The sequence below is a fragment of the Dasypus novemcinctus genome, chromosome 19 (genome assembly GCF_030445035.2).
Source record: "Dasypus novemcinctus isolate mDasNov1 chromosome 19, mDasNov1.1.hap2, whole genome shotgun sequence".
NCBI classification, from domain to species: Eukaryota; Metazoa; Chordata; class Mammalia; order Cingulata; family Dasypodidae; genus Dasypus; species Dasypus novemcinctus.
The window spans coordinates 80,113,930-80,139,145 of NC_080691.1; the positions used below are offsets into that span (position 1 = coordinate 80,113,930).

The following is a 25,216-nucleotide window of genomic DNA, read 5'->3' on the forward strand; positions in this document are numbered from 1 at the left end:
CTTTCGTCAGTATGGGCTGCTTATGTATTTCTAGGAATTTGTCCATTTCCTCTAAATTGTCATTTTTGTTGGAATATAGTTTTTCAAAGTATCCTCTTATGATAGTCTTTATTTCTGTGGGGTCAGTGGTGATATCACCTTTCTCATTTCTTATTTTGTGTATTTGCATCTTTTCTCTTTTTTTCTTTGTTAGTCTCGCTAAAGGTTTGTCAATTTTGTTGATCTTCTCAAAAAACCAGCTCTTGGTCTTGTTTATTTTTTCAAGTGCTTTCTTATTTTCTATTTCATTTAGTTCTGCTCTTATCTTTGTTATTTCCTTCCTTCTTCTTCCTGTTGGGTTACTTTGTTGTTGTTTTTCTAATTCCTTCAAATGTGCAGTTAGTTCTTCAATTTCTGCTCTTTCTTCTTTTTTGATATATGAATTTATGGCTATAAATTTCCCTCTCAGTACCGCTTTTGCTGCATCCCATAAATTTTGGTATGTTGTGTTATCATTATCATTTGTTTCAAGGTAGTCATTGATTTCTTTTGAGATTTCCTCTTTGACCCACTGTTTTTCTAAGAGTGTGCTGTTTAATTTCCAAATTGTCGTGTGAAGTCTGGGTCTCTGTCCCTTGCAAATTTCCAGCTTGACTCCACTGTGGTCAGAGATATTGTTTTGTATGATTTCGATCTTTCTGAATTCATTAAGCCTTTCTTTGTGGCCTAGCATATGGTCAATCTTGGAGAATGTTCCATGTGCGCTTGAGAAAAATGTATATCCTGCTGTGTTTGGGTGTAATGATCTATATATGTCTATTAGATCCAGCTCTTCTAATATACTGTTCAAATGTTTTGTTTCTTTAGTGATTCTCTTTTGAGATGTTCTGTCCAGAGTTGATAGTGGTGTATTAAAATCCCCCACTATAATTGTAGATGCATCTATTCTTTCACTTAGTTTTTCCAGCGTTTGCCTCACATATTTAGAGGCGCCCTTGTTAGGAGCATAAATATTTATGATTGTTCGATCTTCTTGACAAATTGTCCCTTTCACTAAAATATAGTATCCTTCTTTGTCTCTCACAATTGTTTCGCATTTAAAGTCTATTTTGTCTGATATTAATATAGCTACTCCTGCCTTTTTTTGGTTGTTGTTTGCTTGTATGATTGTTTTCCAGCCATTCACTTTCAACCTCCATGAGTCTCTGGGTCTAAGACGTGTCTCTTGTAGGCAGCATATAGATGGGTCGTATTTCCTTATCCAGTGTCCCAGTCTGAATCTTTTGATAGGTGAGTTTAATCCGTTGACATTCAGTGTTATTACATTTAGAGAGTTATTTATGGTAGCCATATTTTGGTTGGATTTGTGTTTGTTATATTTTGTTTGTATTATTTTAGTTTCCCCTTCTATTTTTGTCTTTCTTGTTGCTTTTACACTCTCCTCCATCTCTGACTGTCCTGTTTTTTCCTTTCTTCCTGCAGAATTCCCTTAAGAATTTCTTGAAGGGGAGGTTTCTTGTTGATATACTCTTTAAGTTTCTGTTTATCTGTGAATATTTTGAACTCTCCATCATTTTTGAATGCTAGTTTAGCTGGATAGAGTATTCTTGGTTGGAGATTTTTTTCCTTTAGTACCTTGACTATATCATACCACTGCCTTCTTGCCTCCATGGTTTCAGATGAGAAATCAGCACTTAATCTTATGGAGTTTCCCTTGTATGTGATGGTTTTCTTTTCTCTTGCTGCTTTTAGAATTTTTTCTTTGTCTTGAGCATTGGATAATTTGACAAGTATATGTCTTGGGGTGGGCCTGTTGGGGTTTATGACCAGTGGAGTGCACTGTGCTTCTTGGATATGTACATCTGTCTCTTTCAGTAGATTTGGGAAGTTTTCATTCATTATTTCCTGCAACACTCCTTCTGACCCCTTTCCCTTCTCTTCTCCTTCTGGAATGCCTATAATACGTATGTTTGAGCGTTTTGCATTATCATTCAGGTCCCTAAGTCCTATCTGGATTTTTTCTACCTTTTTATTGACCACTTCTACTATCTGTTTGATTTCCAATGCACTGTCTTCCACATCACTAATTCTCTGCTCTGCCTCTTCTAGTCTGCTGATATTTGCTGCAAGTGTATTTTTGATTTCTTGAATTGTGGTGTTCATTTCCATCATATCTGTTATTTTTTTGCGCATGTCTGCAATTTCTCCTCCAAGTGTTGTCTTCACGCTGTTAACCTCTTTCATTACTTCATCAAATTTGTCGGTGATAAATGTTCTGAGATCTTTCATTGCTTGTGCGAAGTCCTGCCCCCCTTCCTGATTTTCAGTTTGTTGATTGGATTCAGCCATGTTTTCCTGATTGCTGGTTTGGTTTGTAGATTTTTGTTGCTGTCTTGTTAACATTTTTTCTTGACGGGTTTAATCAGTTCCTTAGCTTCTTTGTCTAGTCTTGGAGATTAATTAGCTGTTGTTTTTGCGTAAGTGTTATATCTTCTCTTTGTCACTTTGTTCTTCTTATTCCAATTTCTTATTGCTAGTTAAGCTCACTTTAAAGGAAAGTATTAGTGCTGGGGAAAGTCAATTGTGTAAGGAAGGAAAAAGTGTGAAGTAGTATTGGTGATATAGGTTTACAAAGCAACAATATGAGTTCTGGGAGGATGGAGGTTAGATCATGTAAATTGTGTAGAGTTATAGTAGTAGGAAAGTACCTATAATGAGGTAGATGACTGAATATGGGAGGAATGTGGTACGTACTAAGAGGCTATTGTTTTCGTGAGAGAGGGAAAGAGAAAAGAAAGGTAATAGTTTCAGGGACGAATACCAGATGGAAAACTAAACAAAGGTATTAGAAATTAAGAGTTAGACACTTTGTGGATCAAAGAAAGGGAGATGGAATATAGGAGAGATAGTAGATGGTGGAGGATATCAAGTTGTAGGGGAAAGGGGATAGTGTAGATAGGCTAAATCTATTCACAGAGAAATGAGGCAGTGGAGGGTGAGGAAACCCAGCAAATGTGAGGTATTTCCTGTAGGACCTATTGTATTGTTAAGGTAAAATAGTATAAGAAGAATATTGGGGACAAGAAAGAGAGGATTGAAAAAAGAAAAAAAAAGAACAACAAGAACAAGAACAACAACAACAACAACAAAAAAAAAAACCAAAGAACAGAAACCCCGCTGCCAGACTCGGCTGGGCTCAGCTGGGCTCCGGTCCCCCGCCCGCCGCCCGCCGCGGTTCGGCTGGGCTCGGCTGGGCTCGGCTGGGCTCGGGTCCCCCGCCTGCCGCCCGCCGCGGCTCGGCTGGGCTCAGCTTCCCCTCCCGCCGCGGCTCGGTTGGGCTCGGCTGGGCTCGGCTTTCCCGCCCGCCGCCCGGCGCGGCGCAGCGCGGCTCAGCTCTCCCGCTCGCCGCCCGGCGCGGCGCGGCTGGGCTCGGCCGAGCTCAGCTGGGCCCGGCCCCCCCGCCCGACGCGGCTCAGCCGGGCTCGGCCGGACTCGGCTTCCCCGCCCACCGCCCGCCGCCACGGCGCAGCGCGGCTCGGCTCTCCCGCCCGCCGCCCGCCGCGGCGCAGCTAGGCTCGGCTGGGCTCGGCTCCTTCACCCGCCGCCCGCCGCAGCACAGCGCGGCTCGGCTCTCCCGCCCGCCACCCGCCGCGGTGCTAGCTGCCTCGGCTCCACCTACCCAAGGAGGGAGTCCTCCACACGTAGCTGGGATCTCCGTGTATATTTCACAGATGGATCCTCTCTGTTACCTTCCCTCCAAATCGATGTCCAGACACCTCCAGACCAGGAAAAATCCCGAAACAGCCGGTCCCAAAGAGTCTCCGACGCCTCCCAGCCGATTCCCCCCAGGAGCTAGTAACCGGGAAGTTCACTCAGCCGCCATCTTGCCTCCCCCTCCTGAAAAGTCCCCTTGTATTTCTTGTAGTGTCAGTGTAGGCTGTTTATGTGTTTCTAGGAATTTGTCCATTTAATCTAGTTTGTCCACTTTGTTGGCATAGTTTCTCATAATATCCTTTTATGATACTTTTTATTTCTGTGGGGTCAGTCATAATTTCCCCCCTTCATTTCTGATTGTATTGGCTTCTTTTGTATTTTTTTCCTTTGTTAGTCTAGCTAGGGGTTTCTCAATTTTATTGCTCTTCTCAAAGAACCAGCTTTTGGGTTTTTTAAAATTTTCTCTATTGGTTTTTGTTCTCAATTTCATTTATTTCTGCTCTAATCTTTATTATTCCTTTCCTTCTACTTGCTTTGGGATTGGTTTGCTGTTCTTTTTCTACTTTCTCTAGTTGTACTGTTAGATCTTTTGAGTTTACCTCTTTCTTCTTTTTTAATATGGTCATTTAGGGCTATAAATTTCCCTCTCAAGACTACCTTTGCTGTATCCCATAAGTTTTGATAAATTGTATTCGCGTTTTCATTTGTCTCAATATATTTACTGATTTCATTTGCAATTTCTTCTTTGATCCATTGATTATGTAGGAGTGTGTTGCTTAGCCTTCACACATTTGAGAATTTACCTCTTTCCTGTCTATTCTTAATTTCCAGCTTTCATTCCATTATGATCTGAGAAGGTGCTTTCTATAATTTCAGTTTTTTTATATTTATTGAGAACTGCAATTTGCCCTAGCGTTTGGTCTATCCTGAAGAAAGATCGACGAGCACTTAAGAAGAATGTATAACCTCCTGAGTTTGGATGCAACGTTCTGCGTATGTCTATCAGGTCTAACTCATTTATCATATCATCCAAGTTCTCTCTTTCCTTGTTGCTCTTCTGTCTTATTGTTCTATCTAATGATGTGAGTGGAGTGTTGAAGTCTCCAACAATTATTGTAGAGATGTCTATTTCTCCCTTCACTTTTGCCAGAGTTTGTCTCATGTAATTTGGGGCACCCTGGTTAGGTGCATAGATATTTACAACTGTTATATCTTCCTGGTAGATTATCCCTTTTAATCGTTTTAGAAGAAATGCCTTCTGCATCGCTTATAACTTTTTTGCATTTAAAATCTTTTTTATCTGATATTAGCATAGCTACCCCTGCTCTTTTCTGGTTACTATTTGCGTGGAGTATCTTTTTCCAACCTTTGAATTTCAGCCAATTTGTATGCCTGGGTCCAGGGTGAGTCTCTTGTAGGCAGCATATGAATGGCTCATGTTTTTTTATCCTCTCTGTCAGCCTATATCTTTTGATTGGGGAGTTTAATCCATTCACATTCAATGATATTACTGTAAATGCATTATTTACTTCCACCATTTTATTCTTTGGTTTTCATATGTCATATCTTATTTTTGTCTTTTTACTCTTTTGGTTACCTTTTCTGCTATTCTTTCTTCTATATTCTCCACCAAGTCTCTCTCTCCTGTTTTTTTTCTTTCAGGTTTTAAGGCTTCCTTTAATATTTCCTACAAAGTTGGGTCATTTTTTTTTTAAAGCAACTCATACCTTTTCTTTCTTTCTTTCTTTTTTTAAAGATTTATTTTTATCTATTTATTTATTTCTCTCCCATTTTCCCTGCCCTGGTTGTCTGTTCTCTGTGTCTATTTGCTGCATCTTCTTCATTGTCTGCTTCTGTTGTTGTCAGCAGCAGCATGGCAATCTGTGTTTCTTTTTGTTGCATCATCTTGTTGTGTCAGCTCTCCATGTGGGCAGCACCATTCTTAGGCAGGCTGCACTTTCTTTCTCACTGGGCAGCTCTCCTTATGGGGCACATTCCTTGCACATGGGGCTCCCCTACACAGGGGACACCCCTGCATGGTAGGGCACTACTTGTGCGCATCAGCACTGTGCATGGGCCAGCTCCACACAGGTCAAGGAGGCCCAGGGTTTGAACCACGGACCTCCCATGTGGTAGACAGATGCCCTAACCACTGGGCCAAGTCCGCTTCCCAAAGTTGGTTTCTTTATTATGAACTCACTTAGTTTCTCTTTGTTTGTGAATATTTAATATTCACCTTCATATTTGAAGGTCACTTATTCTGGATAAAGATATCTTGGCTGGCAGTATTTCTCTTTCAGCATCCTAACTGTATCATACCACTGTCTTCTTGCCTCCGTGGTTTCTGATGAGAAAATTCTCACTAAGTCTTACTGGATGTCTCTTGTATGTGAATTTGCTGCTCATAATTTTCTTGCTGCTCAGAATTTTCTCTTTATCTTTGACATTTGACATTTGGAGTAGGAAAGGTCTTGGAGTAGGTCTATTTGGATTTATTCTGATTGGGGTACTCTGTGCTTCTTGGACATGTAAGTTCATTTCTTTCATGAGAGTTGGGAAATTTTCAGCCATTATTTCCTCAAATACGCTTTATGCCCCTTTTCCCTTCTCCTCTCCTTCTGGAACTCCCATGACATATGTTTTCACCTCATGCTGTGATGTAACTCCCTAAGCAACTGCTCAATTTTTTCCTTTCTTTTCTCTCTGTTCTTCTCTCTCTGCAGTTTCAGCTGTTCTGTCTTCTGAATCACTTATTCTTTCTTCTATCATTTTGAGTCATAGTTATATGCCTCTAATGTGTTTTTTTTAAGATTTATTTTATTTATTTCTCTCTCCTTCTCCTTCCCCTTTCCCCTTCCCCCTGTCTGCTTTCTGTGTCCATTTGCTGTGTGTTCTTCTGTGTCCACTTGCATTATCCGGCGGCACTGGGAAACTGCATCTCTTTTTTGTTGCATCATCTTGCTGCATCAGCTCTCTGTGTGTGCGACACCATTCCTGGGCAGACTGCACTTTTTTTGCACGGGGCGGCTCTCCTTGCAGGGTACACTCCTTGCGCGTGGAGCTCCCCTACGTGGGGCACACTCCTACACGGCACGGCACTCCTTGTGCACATCAGCACTGCACGTTAGCCAGATCATCACATGGGCCAGCAGGCCCTGGGTTTGAACCCTGGACCTCCCGCATTGTGGGCAGATGCTCTATCAGTAGAGCCAAATCTGCTTCCTGGTATATTTCTTTTCTTGGGTCATGTCTTCCCTTATCTTGGCATGACTCGTGATGTTTCGCTGATGTCTAGACATCTGATTAGTTTAGCAATTTAATTAGATGTTCAATTTCTCTCTCTCTTATAGAGATTTAGTGGCAGGAGGTTGGGTGTTAGTGCTGCTACTTGATTATTCATTCCACCTGGATCATTAGGATTATATCATTAGGACTGTCCCTGTTAGTTGCTCAAAACTGGGCTCTGAACCCAGTATTGGGTTGCAGATGGCTTCCTAGGGTCTAGGGGAGGGAGGCTATAAAGGTTGGAAAAATCCTTTTATTTATTCTTAATTTTCTTACCTGCACTTCCCTGTTCTGCCAGCAGATGGCGCTCTTTGGACGCCCTCTCAGTTCAATGCCTGGTCAGAGTGTGTTTGCTGCAACAGGGACCAGATCAATGTGATAGAGGATCCTGCCTGGAGGCGCAGAGCTTTGTAAGTTAAACTTTCTCAGGGAAGCGGATTTGGCTCAACGGATAGAGCACCCACCTACCATATGGGAGGCCCAGGGTTCAAACCCAGGGCCTCCTGACCTGTGTGGTTAGCTGGCCCAAGTGCAATGCTGATGCACGCAATGAGTGCCATGCCATGCAGGGGTGTCCCCCGCATAGGGGAGCCCCATGCACAAGGAGTGCACCCTGTAAGGAGGGCTGCCCAGAGCAAAAAAAGTGCAGCCTGCACAGGAGTGGCGCCACACACATGGAGAGCTGACACAACAAGATGATGTAACAAAGAGACACAGATTCCTGGTGCCGCTGACAAGAATACAAGCAGACACAGAAGAACACACAGCGAATGGACACAGAGAGCAGACAACTGGGGGGGAAGGGGAGAGAAATAAATAAAAAATAAATCTTAAAAAAAATAAACATTCTCAGAGACAGTTCTCTAGCCTTGGCTAGCAGCCCCCTCGTTTTTCCTGGTAAGAAATAATTCCACTTCACTCTGCGTTCTCAGCAACGCAGCCTGGAAGGGCTCGTGGGACACAGCCCTGTGACCCACAAATCTGTGGGTCAAAAGCTGAGTCAGCCTTAGGCTGTCCCTCTCTCTACCCTTTCTTGGGGAAGGGGCTCCCTGAGGCCCCCTTTGTCCATAGCCAGCCCAGAGGTCTGGGAATTCAAAAGTGTCTGTAGAGCGGGGTGCGTGCTGGCAGTAGCACCCAGGGCTTTTAACTCACAGTTTTGCCACTGCAATTCTTTTCCTTTGTCCCTTTCTCTTCTGGGCAGTCTCCAGCCTTCCCCTGGTGTCCTAAACCCTAGAAGATTTTTTTCCAGCCCATTTCATCCCATCCTCTAGTTATTTTTCTGGGAGAAAAGAGAGTCCCATGTCTTTCAAGTGCACCCTCTTCAGTACCCTATTGAGATCATGGCATGTGAGCAGTTAATTCACTTGTCTCCAAATCATCATGCTACCAAATGTCTTAGTTTGCCAGAGCTGCAGACAGATGGAACTGCCTTGCTTGCAGTTGTAGATACTCTCTGCTTCTTGGGCTGGGCGATGTTCATCATCATCCTTTTGTTAGTTGTCCTGGGTGAGTCCAATGAGCTGAGAGTAGGTTTGAACAGGTCTTTGTGGGGAACGTGATTTGATTCACAACCACAAAGATGAGGTTACGATATCCTATCACATTCTCTCTGGCATTTTTTGATGTCTGTAAGCAGTGATGCCAAAAATGACAGAACTTGGGAGCAAGAGTTTGCTAGAGCTGGCTTGTATCATCCTGTCAGGCCAGGATCAATTGAAAGCATCTTTCACCACTTCCACATTCAATAACATCACGCTAGTAGCTTGAAATCAGCCATGGTGGGAGCATTTACACCATGGGAATTGGCAAACACTGCAAACCAGTGTAATCCCCGCCCCACCCTACCCACCCAAAGCCAGTTGTTTAAACATGCACTGTAGCATGACTGCTTTGATGCATTTGAAATTGTCAACAAGATAAAGGAGAATGGAATTACTAGATGCCCACAGATAGTCCCACCAAAACGCCACGTACAGTAATATTCATTACAAACCTCAAATGCACTTACAGGGAAGCAGATGTGGCTCAAGCAATTGAGCTCCCACCTACCACATGGGAAGTCCAGGGTTTGGTTCCTTGTGCCTCCTAAGAAGACAAGCAAGATAGTGAGCTGACGTGATGGGCTGGCGCAGCAAGCTGATGCAACAAGATAATGCAACAAGAGACACAAGGAGGAAAACATAATGAGAGAACAGGGAGGAAGGTGACACAAACGATTAGGCATCTCCCTCCCACATGGGAGGTCCCAGGTTCAGTTCCCGGTGTGTCCTAAAAGGAAGATGAGCACACAATGAACAGACACAGCAAGTGCAAACAATGAGGAGATGGGGAGAAATAAGTAAATAAGTCTTTTTTAAAAATGTACTTACATTTTCAAGAGTTTTAAAATGTATTTCCAGGGGAGCGGATGTGGCTCAAACCTACTTACCCTGTGTGAGGTCCTGGGTTTGGTTCCCAGTGCCTCCTTAAAAACAAAAACAAATAAAATAAGTAAATGATAAAAAACTTAGGGAAGCTGATGTGGCTCAGTGGTTGAGCACCAGCTTCCCACTTACAAGGTCCCAGATTCAATCCCCAGCCTCAGTACCTCAAAAAAATGTTTTTATAATAACACACACAGATACCAAACCTGAAATGTAAATAATTGAATTGTTGAAGGCATGTAACTGCTTAGATTTCCTTAGCAAAAACAGGGAAGAAAATGTTTACTTTCCCCTTTCCAGGCAAGTGGTATAGACTGGCACTTTTTAAAAAAATTTCTCTCCCCTTCCCCCCCAGTTGTCTGCTCTCTGTGTTTATTCACTGTGTGTTCATCTGTGTCTGCTGGTATTCTTGTCAGTGGCACCAGGAATCTGTGTCTCTTTTTGTTGCGTCACCTTGCTGAGTCAGCTCTCTGTGTGTGTGGCGCCACTCCTGGGCAGGCTGCGTTTTTCTTGCGTGGGGCGGCTCTCCTTATGGGGTGCACTCCTTCCATGTGGGGCTCCCCTATGCAGGCACCCCTTGGGGGCATCAGCACTGCGCGTGGGCCAGCTCGCCACACAGGTCAGGTTTGAACTCTGGACCTCCCACGTGGTAGGCGGATGAACTATCAGTTGACCCAAATCCGCTTCCCCAGATATGATTCTTGAATGGTTTGTGAAATACGGCTTTTAGTTTCATGTTGTCTGTCAAGTATAATTTCACCTGTTGTAATTTTTGAATGGTTTGGAAAAAAAAACTTTTAAAAATCTCTTGTCACTTGTCTGTGCACGCAGTTTTTGTGTGCATGTGAGCCAATTGTGCTTATTAAGAATTTGAAGAAACTGGAAAAAAACTGAATGTGCATCAGTAGGCAGATAGATAAGCAGAGGTATATCCGTACGATAGAGTACTCCTCAGTAAGAAAAAAGGAAAAGGCAATATCAGTATGGATGGGTCCCACAGACATAATACTGCACAAAGTCAGACATAAAAGAATATTGCTGTGTAATTCCATTGATGTGAAGTTTGAGAATAAGAAAAATAAATACGGTGAGCAAAGTTGTAATAATAGGGGAAAGTATTAACTGAAAAAGGGCACAAGCGAGTCCTCTGGGGAACTGAATATAGTCAGTAACTTGGTCTAAGCTGCTGCTGCTGAAGGTCCACACATATGTAAAAAGCCACACGTATGTAAGAAATTAAGAGTTATACACTTTGATGTACGTAAGTTACATCTCAATAAAAAAGCAAAATATCATAAGAATATTTAAAACTCTTCATAACAATAAAAATAAACCAAAGAGATCACTAGCAGAAAGTCTTAATCCAGAATTGTACACAATAACTACAAGCAAACTCAAGTTTCTCATTGAAAAAAGAAAAATTGAGAAGATTTTATAAGGCAAATTCATACAAATGCAATGTTAAATGTCTTCTCCAAACCACGGACCAAAGTAGATTTATTATTGTCATAGTAACAGAAGAAATTTTAACATTGGTATAAAGGTAGTGGTTCCCAGAGGCTCTGAGGGGGAGAGAGGAGGGACAATAGGTGACCGTGGGGCATTTTGGGGACATTGGAATTGTTCTGCATGATGTTGCAATGACAGATAAAGCCCGTTATACATTTCTTCAAAACCTGTAAATTGTGCAGTGCTGCGCTAAGTCAGCAATTAGTTGCCTCGAAGGGAAGGCGACACAGAATTTACAGAAATAAAGGACAGAGAGAGAGACTTGAGAGAGGAGATAAAGCTGGGACCAGGGGACTCACAGCTTCTGGATCTCGTATTTTTTGGAAACTACAAAGCAGCTTTTTGCTATCAGAACTGCAACATCGGCGGCGGACTTGGCCCAGTGGCTAGGGCGTCCGTCTACCACATGGGAGGTCCGCGGTTCAAACCCCGGGCCTCCTTGACCCGTGTGCAGCTGGCCCATGCGCAGTGCTGATGCGTGCAAGGAGTGCCGTGCCACCCAGGGGTGTCCCTGGAGTAGGGGAGCCCCATGCACAAAGAGTGCGCCCGTGAGGAGAGCCGCCCAGCGCGAAAGAGAGTGCAGCCTGCCCAGGAATGGTGCCGCACACACTTCCCGTGCCACTGACGACAACAGAAGCGGACAAAGAAACAAGATGCAGCAAAATAGACACAGAGAACAGACAATGGGGGGGGGGGGGAATTAAATAAATAAATCTTAAAAAAAAAAAAAAGAACTGCAACATCATCTACAATAAGAGGGAACAACTGCAACATCTACAATAGGAACATTTACAATAAGGAACAGGAAAGCCAGTTTCCCACATTTCCCCCTTTTTGTTTTTGCAAAGTCTACACAAATGACATTTCACTGATTAAAAACGCTTCCTGTATGTTATTTTCACTTTTAGGTTTGAACAATACTCATTAAATTTTTCTGTCAATATATTCAGTCCCAGGATTGTTCAAATTAAAAACAAGGGATTTACATATACATTCAACAAGGTACATTTATCTATCACTTACAGTTCATCAAATCACTTAAGGACACAGTGTTTCATTATTAAAGTCTGATTCATATTCAAGCATTTCACACATAATGTATAGCTGCAACAACAAACAATAAGACTTCCAACTAACAGACATTTAATAAATAGACTTTCATTTCTCATGGGCTTAAGATTCCCAACCAACAGGGCTATATAAGCCAGTCCTTGATATTAGGGCTGGCCCCATCCAATTCACAGGCTAAGTCATTACAAACTCCAGTAACATGAGAAAACATTGTATTTATTAATTACAGCAGAGAGTATAGTTTTGTCTTACCCAAACATTTAAGAATTTGATTGAGCAGCAGGGACCTTACAGCTTGCCCCAATGGTTTGCCTGTTCTAGGGCCGTAAGATACCATTGTCTCTGATGTTTCTTAGCAGGGTCACTGCCACAGGTTTCGTCTACGCAGCCAGATTCATTGCCATCAGTCAGGGCAGACAGCCTTGAAGAGCTGTGAAAGTCCACTGCTGACCTTTCACACAGTTTTTGCACTTTTTGTATTCATGCAGGCTTGTTTTACTTTTACAAAATACATTATCTCACTGAATGCTACCACTATACTTTTACAACTTGCTATATGCATGCTAGTTCTGTCCCGCATATCTCCCATTTCTGATTTTATAACACTAACCATTTTAAAAATACACCTTATAACATTTCAGTTAGCACGCCCACAAACTTCTTACCTTTTTCAATATTCGCTTAACTTTTACGTCTTTCATTTTAATCTTTCTTTCTTCCTTTTTCTCTTTTCTTCCTTTTTCTTTCTGCTTTTTCTTTTTCTTTCTTCCTTTTTCTCTCCCTTTCTTCCTTTTTCTCTTTCTCTTTCTTCCTTTTCTCTTCCTCTTTCTTCCTTTTTTCTTTCTCCCTTTTCCCCATTCTCTTCCTTTTCCTCTCTCTTTGTTCTTCCTTTTTCTCCCTTCTTCCTTCATTTTTCTTTCTCTTTTTCACACATGCTGAAACAACGACAACACATTGACATTTAATGAACAAACACAAAAGCAGTTCCAAATCCATTAATCTAGAATTTCTTCATTGCTTCTGATGTGGGCTATGGGTGGGAGGCTCTTTGTCTCTTCATAGATAACCTTAACCTAAACTGTCTGTGGTTGTAGTCAATTATAAAGAGTTTGTAAAACGTCTTCCAAACTGAAAATGTTTAAATAGTTCTAGTTCTAGAAGTCATTGTTCACTAAAAACTTGGATTAGTATTGGTTGCAAAGAATAACTTCGTGGTAATAAAACCTGTCTGAAGGCCACCGCAAGGTGCATATTTAAGTAAATAATAATAAAAGTTATCTTGATTCTATTGGGAATCTTCTGTTTTCAAATTAACAATGAAAAATAGTTTGTTCCTTCTATAACTTAAGTAAAATACCTACTATTATCTTAATGGTAAAAGTGTATAAGTAAACAGTCATTTGATATATGATGTGTTGCATTAAATTGTTAAAAATATATATAAAAACAAGGAATAAACATTAACATTGTCAAACTCTTTTGTGCATTCAAACCAGGCCTTGAATACATTACAGGTTGCCTCTCCATGTGAGTTATTGGCTAGGGTGGTCACTGACCCCTCATTTAGAAATATTTGCTGTATCAGCCTCTGACTCTGCTCCTGGTCGATGGAAACTATGTTGCCGTTTCAAGCTACTGCAATAGCCAATGATGACTCAGTACAGTCAAGTGTACAATGGATATCACCTTCAGACTGGCACTGTTCCATGGTGCCAGAGAGCGCTATGCACCAGGCTGGTAGAATACTGGAAACTCTCTCTAGGATCAATGATGCTGCAACTTGCTCATTGTGAAGAACATGCTAAGTGGAGCCATGATACCAGGATACTGTAAATAAAACTTAAACACAATTGGCATTATGGCCTGCTCCCATGGAGAGATAAAATGTAAAGTATTACAAACCTGAAACTTAAAACTATTAATTGCAACTCAGAATCCTTATGCATTAAGTAATACATTAATTAATATTAAAGTGCTGTACTTTTATCCTGTACTAAATATATACCTAATAATTATAGCGTTATCTTTTCTATTTTGAATCAAGTGCAAAAGTATATTAGACATGTTAGATTCCTGGTAAATTCATTTTCTAAACAGTTAATAAACATGTCTATAGAATAAGGTGGCAGGCTCAGCCAGGCTCAGTCAATTTACTATGCTACTGTACTCTACTGCGTAGCAAAAATGAGGCTTGTTTGCTTATAATGAGTCTCCTATTGAACAGTCAAAGTTATTAGAAATTGTACAATTAAAACCAAAATGTAAAAAACCTTTATTCTGTAGTTCTGATCACTCCCACAGCTAAAAACTAAGAAAATTTCCAACTTGATGTACTAATCCTGAATGAAACCAATTGCCCAAAGGGTGCCAGTTCACCAGGAGCATCTGACAGAGCACATGAGTGGCAATCATTAAACAGCTTGAAATGTGTCTTCAAACAAAGCTAAGTATCTATTACAATTTCTCTCTAAAAATAAATAACTTAGGGAAATATATATATATATACTGTTCCCACCAGCTTTTAAAAAGGGGTGCCATCTTTATAGGCACCTAACCCTGCCTACCTCTGTAATCCCATGTCCTCTTTTAATTTTAATTAAGTTTGTTTCTTTCAGAGTGAACATCTTATTAACCATATGAAAACTTCATAAAGCTTCGTACAGAATGCCGGATCCATCTTCCTCCAGCTAAAATAAAATAGAGTTTGACACCTTGTTAGGCAATGACCATAGCCCATGGCCAGCAGGAAGCAGTTACAGAAAAGAGATCATCTCCCTTCAGCACCTCTTTAAGATTAAAGGTATAAACTCTTTAAGGGTGAAACAAGATTGATAGATGGATCTGGAGCCTGGCTGGAGATCTATGTGGGCGCCGGTGGCCCCGGGATGACTGCAGGGGGCCCCTGCACCAGGATTCTGCTGTCTGGAGTGAAAACTTCTGAACTTCTAGGAACAGGCTCCTGGATGCTACACTGAAAATTGATAAGTAATCAATCAAAACAACAAACAGCCATCCACTTCATAGCTCCAACAATAATTATGCCAAAGCTTAGCAAGTTAAACTTTGGCATAAGGGGGAAATGATGTGGGCTGTGGGTGGGAGGCTCTTTGTCTCTTTGGAGATAACCTAAGCTGTCTTATTTGTGGGTGTGAGACGGTAAGAGGCTGCAGTCCTGCCCTTGGTGACCATGGCAACAACTCCAGTCCCAGGAAACAGTTTAACAATGCAAAGTCTATAAACTTTAAATATTCAGGGAAAATGCAAACCAAATGTGCTAAAAGCATATCTAGAATGTTTGAAGTCCATGCTAAAAGCTTACCTAAGATGTGAAAGATATATGCTAATTCAAGCCTATTGAGAACTGAAACAAAAGGACCATTTGGCCTGTCCTCTCTGTATAAAAGGGACTCGAAAATCTTGTTAGGGGCTCAGGTTTGCAACAGAAAGCTCCTGAGTCTGGCCGGCTGTCAATAAATCATTTTTCCTTCTCAGAATCATTCCTGAGTCCTGGCCTTTCTATACGCAAATAATTGAACCTCTCTCAAATTCTACAACACTTCCTTTTCCAATTCAACAATTCTTTTCCAGTTTTCCTGCTCTCAATGTCCTTCTTAATCTCTTTCTGTCCCCAAGCCGTACTTGCTTTATGATGCACAAGTTCTGTAGTTTAGATACTTGGATGTAAAGCCATTCTAGTCTTCAGAATGAGACCCCACCGTGCCATTTCCAGCATCTGTCTCTCCATCGACATTGTTGTAGAAGTCGAGAGAGGTTTAATTATTTGAGTATAGAAAGGTCAGGAGTCAGGAATAATTTTGGGAAGGAAAGAGGATTTATTTACAACCACCCAGGCTTGGAGCTGCTTATTCGAAATCTGAGCCCCAAACGAGCTTTTTGAGTTCTTTTTATACAGAGGAAGGGCCAAATGGTCCTTTGTTTCAGTGCTCGATAAGCTTGAATTCGCATATATCTTCCACATCCTAGGTAAGCATTTAGCATGGACTTCATCCATTCTAGATAAGCTTTTAGCACATTTGGTTTGCATTTTCCCTGAATATATAAAGTTTATAGAGTTTGCATTGCTAAACTGTTTTTCCAGGACTGGAGTTGTTGTCATGGTTACCAAGGGCAAGGCTGCAGTTTTCACTGTTCCAAACGCACAGCTTAGGGCACGTACCGCTCAGGTTATCTACGAAAATATGAACAACCTCCCCCCCCACCCATAGCCTACATCAACATGACCGGAGGTTCTGGGTTCACAGGACTTTTGTTGGCTCTTGGCGTTCATGGTCTGGCTTTATCCGACGAGCTGGTACCCACACAGGACGTTCTCTGTCTCCTGGGGAAAACAAGCAAACCCTCGAGGACTTTGAACCTCTCCAAACCACCCGGGGCTCTGCGCTGTTACGCCAACTTGAGTGTCGCTCGCGGTGATCCTTCTTCCCTTCAAGCCCCACGTTGGGTGCCAGTTGCTGCGCTAAGTCAGCAATCTGTAGCCTCGAAGGGAAGGCAACACGGAACTTACAGAAATAAAGGACAGAGAGAGAGACATGAGAGAGGAGATAAAGCTGGGACCAGGGGACTCACAGCTTCTGGAACAGAGAGTCTCAACCCTAGTTTTCACCTCTTTTTTATTGGAAACTACGGAGCAGCTGTTTGCGATCAGAACTGCAACATCATCTACAATAAGAGGGAACAACTGCAACATCTACAATAGAACAGGTGTAACATTTACAATAAGGAACAGGGAAGCCAGTTCCCACAACAGTGCAGTGCAAAGTAAACTGTAATGTAAACTATAAACCACAGTTAGTTGCACTGCTTGAATATTTGTTCATCAATTTTAATGGATGTACCGCACTCACATAAGATGTTATTTATGGGGGAAATGTGAGAGGGCAATGCAGTGCAGTACATGGGAGTCCCCTATATTTTGATGTAACATTTCTGTAATCTAAAACTTCTTTAAAAAATAAAGTTAAAAAAAGCCTTCCCAAGAACTTTGGTTTTTTCCCTCCCCTTATTTGTTTTTCCCAAGCTCCATGCAGACACCCTCCAAACACCCAACATTACACACATTTGTGCCACATAAATGTCATTTCCGGGGAGCGGGTGTATCCCAGTGGTTGAGTGCCTGCTTCCCATGTACGAGGTCCCGGGTTCAATTCCCAGTACCTTATATAAAATAAAAAATCATTTCTTTCTTGAGCCTTGCAACAAAAATGATTGAGAAGCACCGGACCAGCAAATCCTGTTGCAGTTAGGAATTTTTCAAGGCAGACAGGTGGGCCTATTTGTCCAAACCTTTATGTTTCTTAATATTTTTATTGCTTGCCCTCATAGCAGGAGAAAATAAATATACCCCTATGTGAGTTGAAACAGTAGCCTCCTTTCCCTCTATTTGACAATTTCAGAAATGGAAGTTTTAAGATAAACCAGAATCCATCATACCTTCAACACCCTCTGGAATTTTATTCTGTTTGTGTTTAAAGCCTAATGCATATGTTCAAAGTCTCTAAAATGGGTTTCGCTGCAAGAAGGACACATGTTTCTCAACATCACTCATGCAGCGTGAATGTCCTTTAAAACAAAAAGTGAATATTCTCAAACAATAATGGCCTTGGGGAAAAAAAAAACAAGAGGAAGTGCACAAGAAAATTGAGAGAAATGGCAAATCTACAGATTTAACACCTTCAATTGACCCATTCACGTGGTATATGGTTTACTGTATTCCTTTTCCCATTTGTGATTTTCTCCAATGAATAATAAAGGTGACAGAGTTTGCAAGAAGCACACCCCCAAATAACAACCAGCGTCATCTATAAAGATGTTAGCCGCAAAGCACTGTCGACCCTCGTATTGATGTGGGCTATGGGTGGGAGGCTCTTTGTCTCTTCAGAGATCACCTAAGCTCTCTGACTTGTGGGTGTGACAGTAAGAGGCTGCAGTCCTCCCCTTGGTAACAATGACAAGAACTCCAGTCCCAGGAAACAGTTTAACAATGCAAGGTCTATAAACTTTAAGTATTCAGGGGAAATGCAAACCAAATATGCTTATCTAGAATATATGAAGTCCATGCTAAAAGCTTACCTAAGATGTGGAAGATAGATATGCTAATTCAAGCCTATTGAGAACTAAAACAAAGGGACCATTTAACCTTTCCTCTTTGTATGAAAGAAACTCGAAAGTCTTGTTTGGGGCTCGGGTTTGTAACAGGAAGCTCCCAAGTCTGGCTGGCTGTCAATAAACCATTTTTCCTTCTCAAAATCATTCCTGAGTCCCGGCCTCTCTATACGCAAATAATTGAACCTCTTTCAAATTCTATAACATTTTTGGGGGCTCTCCCAGGACTGCAAATGAAGGGCAGAGACAGTAGCATTTTGCTGCCCCTTCCAAATCCCCGAGGAAGCCGGGAGGACTTGGGTGAGCCCCAAATCTGGGTGAGCCCCAAATCTGGATTAAATTTAATCCAGAAAAGATGTGAGCTCCATCTTCCCGACGAAAATCGAGGGCAATGGAAGGTCTGAAGAGAAAGATTCTGGGAATGAAAAAGAACTCCAGACATGGAAGAAGGTAAGACTCCCCAGGCGAGCACAGTCTGGAAAGCCCTAGCTCTTATTGCTAGGAAGAGGAGGCTGATCACCTCCCGAGAGAACCCTAGTAGACCCCCCCAAAATTGGGGGGAAGCCGTTCTCTCTAGGTCTGGAAAAAGGAGAAAAACCAGGAAAAAGCCTGGTGTTTTGGGTTTGTCTAACTGCATGTTAAAATCTGGTACTGGTCTTATATCCACTGGGGAGTGAAGTCTTGATTTTAATAGGAAGGTTGTTTATAGGTTCGAGTCCTAATGTCCTGGATTTTATTAAAAAACTTGGTTACAGGAAAATGGATCGGCTTTCCTAGTGAAACTTGGTCTGGGTGTAAAGTTAAACAGTGGAAAAGGTCTAGCTGGAATCTTTTGTTACGGTGCTGAATTGTGAATGAATTAGCTTTATACCAAATGTTAAGTGTTCTAAGGTTTGTGATGGCTGTGGGGGCAGCAGTGCTGAAAAACATACATAAAAAACTTGAGGGTCAGATTAGTGACCTTTGTGCTTCTGTCTGTGTCAGCTCAATGTTGGTGTTGGAGTTGTGTCCTTATGTAAAGTAGAATTTAGTTGAGCTGGAAACCCTCCCTTGCCATTGGCAAAGGGGTGAAGTGATTATGGGGCAAAACAGGAGTCTGGATGTTTGCAGAGTCTAGATGTTTGCGCATGCTCTGCTGTCTTGTCTCTGGTCTGCCCCTTTGCCGGGGCTTGGAGGACTTCTGTGTCTGCGCCACGCACCCAAGTTTGTTGGGGCTGCCCCAGTCAGGGTGGCTGGGTCCCCAGGAGGGGTGCCAAATTTTAGTAGGTTCTGTCTGCCCATTTTGGCAGAAAGCTGGAAAGGGGGGAGCGGTTTGCCCCTTTCCAGTGAGTCCACACCTTCTATTCATAAGCCGCATTCCTGTTTGATTGTTGTGCACCCAACTGCCTGGAAGGGGGGGAAGTGAAGGGGGTGAAAAGCAGAATCAGAATAAAGGCAGTAAATTTCCCTCCCTAGGGTGTCAAGGCCAAAATCTCTCTCTGTAAGACTGTAGAAATACTTTGGAATGCTTTAGAACTGTAAAATCGTCTGAAGAAAGGAGGCTATGGCTTGAAACAATAGACCACTAATCACTTGCTAGCCTTTTCAGTGGTCTGGCTGGGAACTTCAGGGTTGTGAAACTACAGAGGGAAAAGGAAAAAAAAGAATGAAATGCCACTTTAAAATCCATGTTTGGCTTTTGTCAGTTGCTGGTGCCTAAGACTTCATGGTAAAAAGGTAAAAAGGTAGTTTAAAATGAATCTTTAAAGGGCAATACTCTCTTGCTGGTGAATTAAATGCATAACTTTCAGATGAGAATTTGTTCCATTACTAAGAAAAGGCAAGACTTCACAGAATTGTTATTAATAAAATTCTTGTAGCTTAATTAATAAAGGTATCCAATTCACCTTAAGGTTAAAAAAATTAATAAAAACTAACTGAGTTAAGATCATTTATAAATGCATTTATATTATAAAACAGTGGAAAGATAATAATTGAAATTATAGCTGGGTGAATTTAGCCTGAAACTGTTATTTAAGTGTAAATTCTAAACTAACCTTACCTTCGTTTATGGTTACTTCAAGCCTAGCCTCACCCCTTGCCTTTGGCTGTGGTTATTTCATAACAGCTCTTGTCCCACTGGTATTAGTAACCCTGCTTTCTCTCATGAATCCAAGTATAAACGAAATTGCTGCCTGGTGGAATTCTTAGCCCTTGGGTTTAAACGACCACTGGAGTTTTATTATTTCCAAAAACTGGGGAAAAAACTGGGGAGAAGTCTCCTGCCTTGACTATCAGTGTTCCTAAGAGCGGCAGTTCATGAGAGAAACCAGTCTGTCTCCCTGAGGCTTCAAATAGCCTCAGTGAATATACATAGAATTAATCTTGTTGCTTATCCAAAATTCTGCTAAATTTAAAGTAAAATATAAAGTTCTGAAACAAAAAATGGTGCTAAAGCATTGAGAACATTTTGGTTACAATCCATTAATTAAGAAGGAAAATTCTTGTGTAAAACTGCATGGTCATAGTGTAAAACTGCACAGTCATAGTGCAAATTAAGAAAAGTTTCAGGGAAACGGACTTTGGCCCAGTGGTTAGGGCGTCCGTCTACCACATGGGAGGTCCGCGGTTCAAACCCCGGGCCTCCTTGACCCGTGTGGAGCTGGCCCATGCGCAGTGCTGATGTGCGCAAGGAGTGCCGCGCCATGCAGGGTGTCCCCCGCGTAGGGGAGCCCCACGCGCAAGGAGTGCACCCATAAGGAGAGCCGCCCAGCGCGAAGGAGGGAGCAGCCTGCCCAGGAATGGCGCCGCCCACACTTCCCGTGCCGCTGCCGACAACAGAAGCGGACAAAGAAACAAGAAACAAGACGCAGCAAAAAGACACAGAAAACAGACAACCGGGGGAGGGGAGGGGAAATAAATAAATAAAAATAAAATCTTAAAAAAAAAAAAAAAGAAAAGTTTCAGGAGTCTTTGAAATGTTTTGCAGTCACACTTATATTGTAAAAAAAAATAGAAGTTTTACAAAACATAAACTAAAGTTATGTTTTTGTGTCAAACTATTCATGTCTGCCTATTTGCTCAAATTGGCAAAGTTAAATATGCAGTTATAAAGTAATATATATTTCTGAAACCCAAATTAAGCTAAACAATATATAAAATAATGCAAATTATAAGTAACATCAATGAGTTGTGTTTCTGTGTCTAACTCTATTTGTGTCTACCGTTTGCTTGGTGTATGCCTTCATGTATCAGGATGATAGTATCAAATTAACAAGTGAGAATTCTTAAAAAAAACTCTATTCAAATTGTTAAAAATTAAATATACAGTTATATATGTGAATAAATATTCTTAGAGCCCAAATTAGACTAAGCAGGATGAAAAAGTCATACAAAAATCTGATTATAGAAACTATTGGGAAAGGGCCTCCTCTTTGCAAAGAGTTTTAAAGGCAAGACTAGGTGTGGCAGATTAAACCTATCTTACTAGGCTAAAGAACTAAGAATCAGTTTGCCCTGTAATTTCCCAGTTTAAACCTTTTGTCAGCCATAAAATGTAAAAAACAAAGATTAGTTTAGTTTTCACATAAAAGAAGAAAATATTGATTACTGTAACCTGGCAGCCTACTGCCTCAGTCTCCCACTCCAGGTTAAACAGCAACAAAGGAAACCAGCTTAAGCCAGTCCTAGAGGCAATAAAAGATGCCCAAGAAAGAGCTATGTCAATACCAATTCAGCACTAAATTCCATTCCTTATTTGACCAAGGGGAGCAGGTAAAAACTAAAATGGTTAGAATGTAATGGAGGAAGCGGTTAAATCACAATTAAATCACAAACTTTTGCGTGGGAAAGTTAAATCTTCTCAGATAGGCTGTAACTTCTGAAGTATCCAGGCTATGGAGAAACAGAGGAAGAGCTCGCGTGCTAGGCTTAGGGGTATAAACTGTGTCATTTTTCTTTGTTCGGGGCACCAGCCATGTTTTCTGGTTGTGCGCCCCTTCTTGCAAGATTGAAAATAAATTCTTTTCTTCTTCACAATCAGGTGAGCCTTATTTTCTTCCAGAAGATTTCTTTCCAACAAAAATAAATGTAATTAGTGACTCTGTTGACAAATTTCAATAAGTAAAGAAAAGTCCATAAAACTATGGAGAGATCTTTCCTGGATTATGATTAAACAAATTTAAGTAATTGTGTAATGTTTTTTAAAACCTGGTAGTCGGTATGCTTTTTAAAATTATTCATTTTCAAAGCTTAAACAAAGAAAAGAAGTTTTTAGCTCCCTGTAAGGAAAACAGAGAACATTCTTTGCATAAACTATAATGGTTTCAATTTTATTTAACTTGAGTGTAATCTCCCATAGTTAACTTAAAAACTAAATTAACATTATATATACAAAATCTTTAAAGTAATGGAAATTGTAAGTTCACATTGGTGAAATTAGGCTAAAGAAAAAATATTGTAAATATGCTCTCTTAAGTAAATAAATTTCTTTGGTTGGTAATTGTAATTTAATAAGTTTATTTAAACATGAGGTGGCTAGTCAATGTGGTTATAGTCAATTATAAAGAGTTTGTAAAACATCTTCCAAACTGAAAATTTTAAATAGTTCCAGTTCTAGAAGTCATTGTTAACTAAAAACTTGGATTGGTATTGGTTGCAGAAAATAACTTCATGGTAATAAAACCTGTCTGAAGGCCACTGCAAGGTGCATATTTAAATAAATGGTAATAAAAAGTTATCTTGATTCTATTGGGAATCTTCTGTTTTCATTTTAACAATGAAAAATAATTTTTTTCCCTCTATTACTGAAGTAAAGTACCTACTGTAATCTTCATGGTAAAATTGTGTAAGTAAACAGTCATTTAATATATGATGTGTTGCATTAAATTGTCTAAAATATATATAAAAACAAGGAATAAACTTTAACATTGTCAAACTCTTTTGTGCATTCAAACCAGGCCTTGAATACATTACAGGTTACCTCTCCATGTGAGTTATTGGCTAGGCTGGTCACTGACCCCTCAATTAGAAATATTTGCTATATCAGCCTCTGGTTTGGCTCCTGGCCGATGGAAACTACGTTGCAGTTTTAAGCTCCTGCAGCAGCCAATAATGACTCGGTACAGCCAAGTGTACAATGGACATCGCCTCCAGACTGGCACTGTTCCATAGTGCCAGAGAGCACTATGCACCAGGCTGGTAGAATACTGGAAAATCTCTTGAGGATCAACGATGCTGCGACTTGCTCACTGCGTGAAGAACATGCTAAGTGGAGCCATGATACCAGGATACTGTAAGTAAAACTTAAACACAATTGGCATTATGGCCTGCTCTCATGGAGAGATAACATGTAAAGTATTACAAACCTGAAACTTAAAACTATTAATTGCAACTCTGAATCCTTATGCATTAAGTAATATATTAGTTAATATGAAGTGCTGTACTTTTATCTTGTACTAAATATATGCCTAATAATTATAACGTTATCTTTTCTATTTTGAATCAAGTGCAAAAGTATATTAGACATGTTAGATTCCTAGTAAATTCATTTTCTAAACAGTTAATAAACATATAGAATAAGGTGGCAGTCTCAGCCAGGCTCAGTCAACTTACTATTCTAGTGTACTCTACTGTGTAGCAAAAATGAGGCTTGCTTGCTAATAATGAGTCACCTATTAAACAGTCAAAATTACCAGAAATTGTACAATTAAAACCAAAATGTAAAAAAAACCTTTATTCTGTAGTTCTGATCACTCCCACAGCTAAAAACTAAGAAAATTTCCATCTTAGTGCATTAATCCTGAATGAAACCAATTGCCCAAAGGATGCCAGTTCACCAGGAGCATCTGACAGAGCACATGAGTGGCAATCATTAAACAGCTTGAAATGTGTCTTCAAACAAAGCTAAGAATCTATTGCAATTTCTCTCTAAAAATAAATAACTTAGAAAAAATATATATATATACGCTTCCCACCAGCTTTTAAAAAGGAGTGCCATCTTTATAAGCACCAAACCTTGTCTACCTCTGTAATCCAATGTCCTCTTTTAAAAATGGGTATGCCAAATTTTTAATTAAGTTTGTTTCTTTCAGAGTGAACATCTTGTTAACCATATGAAAACTTCATCCAACTTCGTACAGAATGCCGGATCCATCTTCCTCCAGTTAAAATAAAATAAGAGTTTTACACCTTGTTAGGCAATGACTACAGCCCATGGCCAGCAGGAAGCAGTTACAGAAAAGAGATCATCTCCCTTCAGCATCCCTTTAAGATTAAAGGTGTAAACTCTAAGGGTAAAACAAATTTAATTGATGGATCTGGAGCCTGACTGGAAATCCACGTGAGCGCCGGTGGCCGCAGGATGATTGCAGGGGGACCCCTGCCCAGGATTCTGCTGTCCAGAATGAAAACTTCTAAACTTCTAAAAACAAAGTCCTGGATGCTACACTAAAGATTGATAAATAATCAATCAAAACAACAAACAGGCACCCACTTCATAGCTCCAACAATAATTATGCCAAAGCCTAGCAAGTTAAACTTTAGCAAAGGGGGGAAATGATGTGGGCTATGGGTGGGAGGCTCTTTGTCTCTTCAGAGATAACCTAAGCTGTCTGTGACTTGTGGGTGTGAGACTGTTAGAGGCTGCAGTCCTGCCCTTGGTGACCATGGCAACGACTCCAGTCCCAGGAAACAGTTCAACAATGCAAGGTCTATAAACTTTAAGTATTCAGGGGAAATGCAAACTAAATATGCTAAAAGCTTACCTAGAATGTATGAAGTCCATGCTAAAAGCTTACCTAAGATGTGGAAGATATATGCTAATTCAAGCCTATTGAGATCTGAAACAAAGGGACCATTTAACCTTTCCTCTCTGTATAAAAGAAACTCTAAAGTCTTGTTGGGGGCTCAGGTTTGCAACAGGAAGCTCCCGAGTCCGGCCAGCCGTCAATAAACCATTTTTCCTTCTCAGAATCATTCCTGAGTCCTGGCCTCTCTATACACAAATAATCGAACCTCTCTCAAATTCTACAACAGTATTAGAGTACCTGTGCCAAATTGTTAGGCAGATCATTGTGCAATTTCTTTAAGAAATAACTAATTTTCATGCATGGGATTTAGAATAGTCAACATAT

The 25,216-nt window shown here is 40.8% G+C and overlaps 1 protein-coding gene and 3 long non-coding RNA genes across 11 annotated transcripts in view; 3 read left to right on the forward strand and 1 right to left on the reverse strand.

The window, feature by feature from the left end:
* LOC111761548 (uncharacterized) overlaps positions 1–16,973 on the forward strand; it is a 40,219-nt gene extending 23,246 nt beyond the window's left edge. For 2 of the 4 annotated variants that reach the window (XR_009181936.1, XR_009181942.1), the window contains exons 6-8: positions 7,280–7,388; positions 14,283–14,781; positions 16,244–16,973. This is a non-coding gene — a long non-coding RNA (uncharacterized lncRNA). Of the gene's footprint in view, positions 1–7,276; positions 7,389–14,264; positions 14,782–16,243 lie in introns of all 4 variants that reach the window. The other 2 variants (XR_009181939.1, XR_009181937.1) reach the window with 2 other exon arrangements.
* Positions 1–25,216, reverse strand: part of LOC131274641 (uncharacterized) — a 72,362-nt gene that overhangs the window by 32,561 nt on the left and 14,585 nt on the right. For 2 of the 4 annotated variants that reach the window (XR_009181946.2, XR_009181944.2), the window contains exon 2: positions 12,647–12,916. This is a non-coding gene — a long non-coding RNA (uncharacterized lncRNA). Of the gene's footprint in view, positions 1–8,986; positions 9,064–12,646; positions 12,917–14,545; positions 14,635–25,216 lie in introns of those variants that run through there. The other 2 variants (XR_009181943.1, XR_009181945.1) reach the window with 2 other exon arrangements.
* Positions 18,167–25,216, forward strand: part of RFX2 (regulatory factor X2) — a 120,950-nt gene continuing 113,900 nt past the window's right edge. Inside the window, exon 1 of one of the 2 annotated variants that reach the window (XM_071209996.1) lies at positions 18,167–18,554. In XM_071209996.1, the coding sequence (XP_071066097.1) occupies positions 18,545–18,554 (10 nt within the window). In that variant the 5' untranslated portion in view covers positions 18,167–18,544. The remainder of the gene's footprint in view (positions 18,555–25,216) is intronic. The other variant, XM_071209995.1, reaches the window with a different exon arrangement.
* On the forward strand, positions 18,563–25,058 carry LOC131274642 (uncharacterized). The gene is made up of 2 exons (XR_011646561.1): positions 18,563–22,125; positions 24,176–25,058. It is a non-coding gene; the product is annotated as an uncharacterized lncRNA (long non-coding RNA).